The sequence below is a fragment of the Scyliorhinus canicula genome, chromosome 13 (genome assembly GCF_902713615.1).
Source record: "Scyliorhinus canicula chromosome 13, sScyCan1.1, whole genome shotgun sequence".
Taxonomy (NCBI): Eukaryota; Metazoa; Chordata; class Chondrichthyes; order Carcharhiniformes; family Scyliorhinidae; genus Scyliorhinus; species Scyliorhinus canicula.
This window is the reverse complement of record NC_052158.1, coordinates 48076829-48086523: the sequence shown is the minus strand read 5'-3', so window position 1 is coordinate 48086523 and position 9695 is coordinate 48076829. Positions and strand designations below refer to the sequence as shown.

At 45.7% G+C, this 9695-nt stretch overlaps 1 protein-coding gene across 1 annotated transcript; it reads right to left on the bottom strand.

Moving 5' to 3' along the window:
• Positions 1-1365: 1365 nt before the first annotated feature.
• On the bottom strand, positions 1366-6464 carry LOC119976684 (zinc finger protein 271-like). The gene is made up of 2 exons (XM_038817383.1): positions 6330-6464; positions 1366-3459 (listed from the first exon to the last, which is right to left on the bottom strand). Exon 2 carries the CDS (start codon positions 3006-3008, stop codon positions 1989-1991), a length of 1020 nt encoding a protein of 339 aa, XP_038673311.1. The 5' UTR covers positions 3009-3459; positions 6330-6464; the 3' UTR covers positions 1366-1988.
• Positions 6465-9695: the final 3231 nt, after the last annotated feature.

Sequence of the window (9695 nt, the reverse complement as noted above, 5' to 3'; positions counted from 1 at the left end):
TTGATGACTCATCACAATGTCAGGGCTGCCACGACGACTGAAGTGAGCTTTGAGGCATAATACACAGATTGATGTCAGCTGGTCTAATACCTTGTAGTCTGAATAGGAGGCGACTATGAGACCGTAATCAGTTTCAGTGAGAGTGCGGAGGTCTACTCCAAGCTTCATCCACGGTTTGTCTAGGATGTCAGGAGTCATGAGTGGCTCTTTAGCTTGATGTTCATTACAAGCACTGCACTGGCTGATAGAACATAGAACAGTACAGCACAGAACAGGCCCTTCGGCCCTCGATGTTGTGCCGAGCAATGATCACCCTACTCAAACCCACGTATCCACCCTATACCCGTAACCCAACAACTCCCCCCATAACCTTACTATTAGGACACTACGGGCAATTTAGCATGGCCAATCCACCTAACCCGCACATCTTTGGACTGTGGGAGGAAACCGGAGCACCCGGAGGAAACCCACGCACACACAGGGAGGACGTGCAGACTCCACACAGACAGTGACCCAGCCGGGAATTGAACCTGGGACCCTGGAGCTGTGAAGCATTTATGCTAACCACCATGCTACCGTGCTGCCCCGTGATGTGGTCCTTAATCTCACTGCTTGTGTTTGACCAATAAAGCACTTCTCTTTCCTTCCTCAGATTAGACGGTTCCTTGATGCCTTATGTGGATGCGCTTCTGCATCCTTTTCCCATCTCTTTCTGGATAATGACCTCAGTCCCTTTGCACAAGATGCCATCTTGGGTGACCACTTCAGCTGTCTGCCCAATGCTCTCTTACAGCAACAGGTGTGTCCTTCATGGTTTCAGGCCATCCTTTCATTACAACTTCCTGTAACATTCGAAGAGTTGCATCGCGTTGTGGAGTTTGCCTGATCTAAACAAGACGCTGGTCTTTCAGATAGTGTCTCTGCTGGGTTGATGATTTCAGAGCATGTTGCACTGTTGCTTATTGCCGAAATCTGGAAGATTTCACACTCTGCACCGGGAATGCAGCACTCGACAGCACGTTGACTATTTGCATCTGCTTCCCTTGCTTGTACTTCACTTCAAAGTGATATCTGCAAATGAAGTAACATCCTTTGTAAACACTTTGGAGCAGATAGAAGTGGTTTGAGAAAGACAACTGGTTGTCCTTGCTTCATGAGAGTTGCTCCAAGTCGTGTTTCACTGCAGGATTTCATAGAATCCCTACAATGCGGGAGGCCATTCAGCCGATCAAGTCTGCATCGATCCTCTGAAAGAGCACCCTACCAAGGCCCAATCCCCATCCTGTTCATCTAACCCTACCTAACCTTTGAACACTAAGGGACAATTTAGCATGGCCAATCCACCTAACCTGCACATCTTTGGACTGAGAGGAAACTGGAGCACCCGGAGGAAACCCACACTGGCATGCGGAGAAAGTGCACACTCCACAGTCACCCGAAGCCGGAATTGAACCCGGGTCTCTGGCGCTAGAGGCAACAGTGCTTACCGCTTTGCCACCCCGATTGACATCATATAGTACCTCGGCACTGGCATTGTCGTCACTAGTAGCTTGATGCGAGTGAAAGCTGCTGCTTGTTCTGAGCCCAATACCACTGAACTCCCTTTGCAGAGAGCTTGCTTAGAGGTTTACATACTGATAACTACTTTGCTTGAACTTGGTTTCAGTCATCACTGTGTGGGTTCACTGATGTTCCAGGAGATGTAAAAATTGGGTGAAGACTTCATTACAGAACTCATATCGATAGAGTTTCTCCCCTGTGTGAGTGTGTTAATGGACTCAGAGATACACTGACTGTGCCAATGTTTTGTCACACACATTACACCTGAATGGTTTCCCATCAGTGGGGATCCGCTGGTGCTTCAGGCGATTGGAGGAGTGAATGGAAGTCTTGTCACAAAAATTGCACCTGAAGAGTTTCTCTCCTGTGTGAATACACTGGTGTTCCAAGATGTCAGAATGACAATCACAAACCTCAGGTTTGAAGGGTTACTCTACTGTATGGATCGTCTGATGGAGGTGGAGTTTTGATGAATCTGAGAATGATTTGTCACACACCTCACACGTGAACGATTTCTCCCTTGTGTGAATCCTCTGATGCTGCAGGAGGCTCGATGACTGCGAGAATGATTTGTCACACACCTCACACGTGAATGGCTTCTCTCCTGTGTGAATGCGCTGGTGCTCGCGAAGGTTTCCTGATCTGGCAAATGATTTGTCACAAACTACACACATGAATGGTTTCTCCCCTGTGTGAATGCGTTCATGTGAGCGAAGTACTGATGATGATGAGAATGATTTGTCACACACCACACATGTGAATGGTTTCTCCCCTGTGTGAATGCGCTCGTGTGAGCGAAGGTCTGATGATGATGAGAATGATTTGTCGCACACCTCACACTTGAATGGTTTCTCCCCTGTGTGAATGAATTGGTGTGAGCGAAGTACTGATGATGATGAGAAGGATTTACCACACACCTCACATGTGAATGGTTTCTCCCCGGTGTGAACCCTCTGATGCTGCAGGAGGGTGGATGACTGGGAGAATGATTTGTCACATACCTTACAATTGAATGGTTTCTCCCCTGTGTGAATACGTTGGTGTGAGCGAAGTACTGATGATAAGGAGAATGATTTGTCGCACATCTCGCACGCAAATGGTTTCTCTCCAGTGTGAATCCTCTGATGGTACAGAAGGCTCGATGACTGTGAGAATGATTTGTCACACACCTCACAATTGAATGGCTTCTCTCCTGTGTGGACGCGCTGGTGCTCGAGGAGGTTGCATGGTCTGGCAAATGACTTGTCACACACCTCACACTTGAATGGTTTCTCCCCTGTGTGAATCCACTGATGTCTCAGGAGACGTGATGACTCAGAGAATGATTTGTCACACACCTCACACTTGAATGGTTTCTCCCCTGTGTGAATCCACTGATGTCTCAGGAGACGTGATGACCACGAGAATGATTTGTCACATACCTCACACCTGAATTGCTTCGATTTCATGTTCCTGCTGTTTTTTTTTTTATAGGTGGAATAAGTGATGCGCCTGTGTGGTAGGAGATATTTTGAGCCCTTGGAGCTCTTTTCAGACACAAACAGCCTTTCACCTGTCGGAATGAGTCAGTGGCTCACGAGGTTTGATGAATGATTGAAGCTCTCATAACACTTGGAGCCCCTCTCATTCCTTCCCAGCCTCACCCTGACTGATCCTCACAGCTGAAACTCCAGAAGGGTTGGTTTTGATGGAAGGTTCCACAAGGTTCAGATCTGATGATGTATCAAAGCTCGCTCAACCTGACTGACTCCACTGCACAATCTTTTCCTTGTTGAGCAATACTGTGAAGGCTCCGGATGTCTTTCCACAGTTCTGCAGTTGTTTCTTTGGGTGATGGTCAGGATCTGTCTGCGGTGTCTATCCTCTCTGTATTGTCTGGTGTAGTATGGTGCAATCCTTCTGTAAAACAGGAAAAGGAAACATGATTTCCTCCAACTCCCTCTCCTCCTTTGCTGACATATCAGCTTGAGGCTGTTCGATAGTCTGCTGTTCCCCTGTGCAGGGTTTCAAATACAAGTCCTTTCCTTTTCCCCACTTTACTGTCGCATGCCCTCTTTTTCCAGCAGGACACTGGATTGTGACCAGCAGCAGACAGCATTTCTACTGGCTTTACTCCACCCAGACCCCATCTTCCCAGTCACGTGAGGACAAATAAAACTTTGGGTGGAATGTAAAATGAGCTATCATAGAAAAATACAGTGCAGAAAGGCCATTTAGCCCATCGAGTCTGCACCGCCGCATGAAAGGCACCTGATCTGCCAATTCTAATCCTATTTGCCAGCACTTGGCCCATAGCCTCGAATGTTAAGGCATGCCAAGTACTCATCCAGGTACTTTTTAAAGGATGTGAGGCAACCCGCCTCTACTACCCTCCCAGGCAGGGCGTTCCAGACTGTCACCAATGTCTGGGTAAAAAGGTTTTCCTCAAATCCCCCCTGAACCTCACACCCCTCACCTTGAAATTGTGTCCCCTCATAACTGACCCTTCAATTAAGTGGAAATGCCACCGTGTCCATGCCCCTCATAATTCTGTATACCTTGATCAGGCCACCCCTCAGTCTTCTCTGTTTCAGCAAGCCTATTCAGTCTCTCTTCAGAACTTAAATGTTCCTTCCCAGGTAACATCCTGGTAAAACCCCTCTTTACTTGCTCCACTATAATCACATCCTTCCTATTATGTGGCGACCAGAATTGCACACAGTACTCCAGCTGTGGATTCACCAATGTTCTATATAACTGCAACATGACTTCCTTGTTTTTGTACCATATACCTTTTTCACCACTTATTAACCTGCCCTTCTACCTTCAGAGATATATTTACAAACACGCCAAGGTCTTTTGTTCCTCATGACTTCCCAGTGTGGTGCCATTCATTGAATATTTCCTTGTCAAATTGCTCCTTCCAAAGTGTAACACCTCACACTTTCCAGGATTAAATTCCATTTGCCACGTTTCTGTCCATTTGACCATCCCGTTGATATCTTCCTGTAACCCACGCCTCTCAGCCTCACTGTTAACCACCCGGCCTATCTTTGTGTCATCCGCAAACTTAGTGACCCTACCCCCCCCCCCCCCACATCCAAGTCATTTATATAAATGATGAATAATGGAGGACCCATCCCAGATCCCTGTGCTATGCCACTGGACACTGGCTTCCAGTCACTAAAGCAGCTGTCTGTCATCACCCTCTGATTCCTACAGCTCAGCCAGCTTTGAATGCACGTTATCAAGTTACCCTGTATCCCATGTGCATTTGCCTTCTTTATAAGCCTCCATTGTGGGACCTCGTCAAATGCTTTGCTGAAATCAATGTAAACAACATCAACTGCACTATCCTCAACTACACACTTAGTCACATGCTCAAAACATTCAATCAAATTTGTTAGGCATGATCTCCCTCTGACAAAGCTATGCTGATAATTCCTGATCAAACCTTGCCTCTCCAAGTGTAGATCCCTGGTTTATCCCTGCAACCTTTCTTAAATAGTGGGACCACGTCTTCTGACACCTCTCCCGTGGCCAGAGAAGAATTAAAAATATGGATCAGGGCCCCTACAATCTCTTCCCTCGTTTCTCACAGCAATCTGGGACCCAGTTGTATCAGGACCTGGAGATTTGTCTACTTTTAAGCTCGCCAACACCTCCAATATCGTGTCCCTCCCTGTGGCAACTTGCTCAATAACCTGTCTCCCTCACCGAGTTCTGTATCTGCCTCCTCATTCTCTTTGGTAAAGTCAGATGTGAAATATTCATTTAACACCCCACCAGTGTCCTCTGGATCCACCCACAGATTCCCCCCTGGTCTCTAATGGCCCCTACTTTTTCCCTAGTTATCTTCCATTTATAGAATATTTGGGGATTTTCCTACTTTTACCAGCAAGATTTCTCATATCGCCTCTTTGCTCTCCTAACTGTGTTCTTAAGCTTTATCTTGCATTTTCTGTGCTCCACTATTGCCTCTATTTATTTGCTCCCCTTGTATTTATTAAAAGTCATTGTATTCCTTCTCATTGTATTCTGAATATCTCTGGTCATCGCTTGTTCTCTGGGCTTGTTACTCCTTCCTATTACCCTAGCGGGAACATGTTGGGCCTGTACCCTCCCCATTTCCTCTTTGATCAGCCCCTACTGCTCTTCTGTAGATCTCCCCACCAATCTACTTTGACTAGATTCTGCCTTATTTTATAGAAGGCCGCTCTCCTCCAATCCAAGACCTTTCTCTGCAATTTGTCTATTTCCTTGTCCATAACAACCTTCAATTACAAATTGCATCATATTGTGCTTGCTATCACTAAAATGCTCTCCCACCATCACATCAACCACCTGTCTGGCTTCATTCTCCAGACTTAGGTCCAGCTTTGCACCATTCCTATGAATTCACTGTGAGCTTGTCTCGTGCTGACAAAGATTAGTTTAAACTTTTACTATCTGTTTAATATAAAACACAGGAGAAATTTGATTCAACAGAGATTTTGAAATTTCTCCACTTGTTTTCCCAAATGATGTGAACAAAACACACTGGGCAGGAAGTGCTGGAAGCTAAGAAAAACATTTCTTCAGTGTCGCTGATTGAAGGGTTATCCTGGGAAATTAGACACACTGCACTCACTCAGACTGCACACCCCAAATTCAGCTCTCAGACACAGCACTGGGCAAAACTATCAAATCCAAGCCCAGGCTTCGGGAAAGGCCGAGGCCGTCAGGTGAAATCTTTAAAGAAGACATTACAATAACTGTGCCCCTGCCCCGCCCACATAATTCCACCTCACCTTCTCATATTCAGCAATGACCCATCAACAAAACTCAGCCTGTAAATCAGAAGGGAAACGCTTCCAAAAAACACCATCAACAGCCAGAGACCATGTCAATCACTCTGCACAACCAATTTAAAAGAAGGGGTGGGGCTCTACTGACTCCGTTCTCCGCCCAGTCCTGCGCAGCCGCTTTCGAGACACTCTCACCTTGTCGGAACTACATTACCCATGCTGCATATCGTCCGGGAGATCCTTCGCAGAGAAGTGCGGCAAAATGGATCGGCGGGGGAGGGAGAGAGAGAGAGAGCGCGCGCGCGCGCGCCAAACCCGCGGTGCCTGGTGGGAGTTGCAGTTCTCCGCGTGCAGTGGCTGTTGCTGCCAGCTCTCGGCAGTTGCAATGAGGAAGCGCGAGCCCGACCGGCTGTCACGTGGACTTGGAGGTGCGCACCTGTAAATCTCAGCCCTGGGCGGCCGGAACCAGAGTCGCAGCCGTTTAACCTCCTCACCGCCCCCAGCTCTGCTTTTTCATTCTGCACGATCATAATATCTCCAAGCAGACGAGGTAGGTCTGTCCTACCACCTTTAACACAAAGACAGCCCCATACCAGAGAAACCATTCAAGTGTGAGGTGTGTGACCGAGTTTTCACACAGAAATCAGTGCCCGTGTTTCACCGACATGTTCACACTGCGGAGACGCCGTCCCAGTGCGAGGTGTGTGACCAAATCTTCACCAAACTGGCCTCATTGGTGTTTCACCGACACAGTCATACTGGGGACAAACCATTTGTGTGCAATATGTGCAACAAATCCTTCTCAATGCCATGGAGCCTCCGGAAGCATGACCACATTCACATGGGAGAGAAACCCTTCAAGTGTGAGGTGTGTGAGAAATAATTCTCCCAATCAGGCACCCTCCCTGTACACCAACGCACCCACACAGGGGAGAAACCATTCACATGTGAGGTGTGTGATGAAGCATTATACCGTTTCCAAACCTCTGAGGTGTGAGGCAATGCGGCGAGTGAACTCGCTCCTCGGAATGAGCTTGATTCAGTTTAAAGTAGTGCACAGGGTACACATGACTTGAGTGAGTGGGTTTCTTCTCGGGGTAATGGATGGGTGTGAGAAGTGTGGACAGGGACCGCGAATCAAGATCACATGTTTTGGGGTTGCAAGTGTAATGATATGTATATGTAGACAAGAGAAGGGTTAATTATCACATCTCACGAGAGGACAGCATAACAACAATCTTTTATTACGCTCCTGTATTATCTTGATATACTACAGAGTATAATTTGTGTTACTCAAACCTTGGTTACTGACGAGGTCTTCTGAATCTCGATGAAGAAGACTCAAACTCGTCCAGTAGTAACAAAAGGTTTATTGAGTAACTATAACAATAATTGTGAGTTCTTTACTTTAACATTGATATTAGTGATAAGGTTAACAAGATCTAACTACAGTAACTATATGTAACTCCACTAACCATCTGAACTAATCTAATACTGACCAACATAGTACACCCAAAAGAGAGAGAGAGAGAGAGAGAGAGACCCAATGTGGTTTCTTTTATGTACCTGTTGGTCCGGCCCTCTAGTGATCATGTGGTGTTACTGATTACACATTAACCCCTCATGTACATGCACATACAGAGATCACTACTGACAGGGGCCGGCGAATCAAGATCACATGTTTTGGGGTTGCAAGCGTAATGATCTGTATATGTAGACAAGTAAAGGGTTAATTATTACATCTCAGTGTAACACAACCACTAGAGGAAACCACTAGTTCCCACTATAAATATAAGAACTCGGGGGATCTTGGGTCTTGTACTTCCAGACAGTAAGAGAGATAGATAGATCACAGCATAGTTAAGAATAGCTAGAAGCAGAACGTGTAGTTTAAATCAGTTATTACTTAAATAAAGATTACTTGATTACTAGTTATAGATCTGTGGAGTGTGCAAACGCAATATTAAATCAATCGTTATTCAATAAATCAGTTTTGCTTTAAGTTAGAGATTGATGGTTTATTTATAATCACACTATCAGACCATTCTGGATTGCGAAGCAAAGAGTAATGATATATTACCGAAGACTAATATAACATGGCACCATATAATCCAGGTGATTGGCTACAGAAACTAGCTAGCATAATTTAGTAAGATTAGAAAAAGAAAAACTAAGAAGCTATTCAACTTGCGAAGCATGTACCTGAACCGGCAGAACTTCGACGAATCCAGGATCGATGGATAAAGCTCAAGCTCCTCGACATCTAAGGATCACCGGTAACCTAAATGTAAACTGCAGTTTGTTCAAGCAGCAATTCCAAATTTATTGTTGCTCGTTCTGGCTCTGTTTTATTACTTAGCTCTAGAGTCGCCAGGTATCCTTATGATACCACCACGAGGCTCAAGTTCAAGTTCAGATCAATGACTCAATACACCAATTAGTAAGGTTCAAAACAAGACAAGTTTATTAATACACAGTTATTCGCTACTCATGCATATAATACTAAAAGACTAAACTATTCCTACCACTAATAGGCCAATACTTATCTGGATAAGGGAACCCGCCGGATCAGGGAACAATGGCCTCTTGCTCAGTACTGGATCTGCAGGCTTCCAGCTGGTATGGACTAAGGGGTCAGGAGTGTCTATCTCGTAGCGTGCGTTGTATGACACTTGGTGGTGCAGCAATTGGCCAGGCCTCTCCTTACGGTCAAGTTCTTCGAGAGCTGCTAAGGTGTTCTGCTGGGAGGGCCGGCTAAGAGAGTGAACTGAACTTGGGACCTGTCTTTTATAGGTCCCAGGGGCTTTGCGCCCTTTTGGGCGGACCCTGAGCTTACTTCCAATCAATTGGATCCCATACCAATCAATTCTTTTGAATTCCCCAATACTGGGACTGTTCCTCGATCGCTGGGCGGTTCTTTCTGGCTTGTTTGTCTCCTTTGTCTCGGACTCCCGTTGGCGCCGAGGAGTCTGACTTGCTATTGAGTGTCTTAAATGTGGCTAATCGTTGTAGCTATTGTTCCCGGGGATCGCTCATCAATATGCATAACTGCTGGTTTCAGTGCTGTCTGCTTTCTTTGCAGACAGAATACACAGGAAAAGTCTGCAAACTGCTTGTTTCTCTAGGATTGTCCAATTTCCCTGCTGTTTTTGTGTTTCTCCATTTTGTGTGGGGTCAGGTGGCTACATTATTCAGAGGCTTCCGATTTGAATAATGCTACTGATGCTCATAAAATTGCTCTTCTCCTAACTGTGGCTGGTCCACATGACATTGAGATCGATAATTCTTTCCAGTACAATGCGGATCAAGATAAAACAAAGTTTGACATAATACTTGCAAAAACTTTTTTAAAAATATTTCTTTATTTTC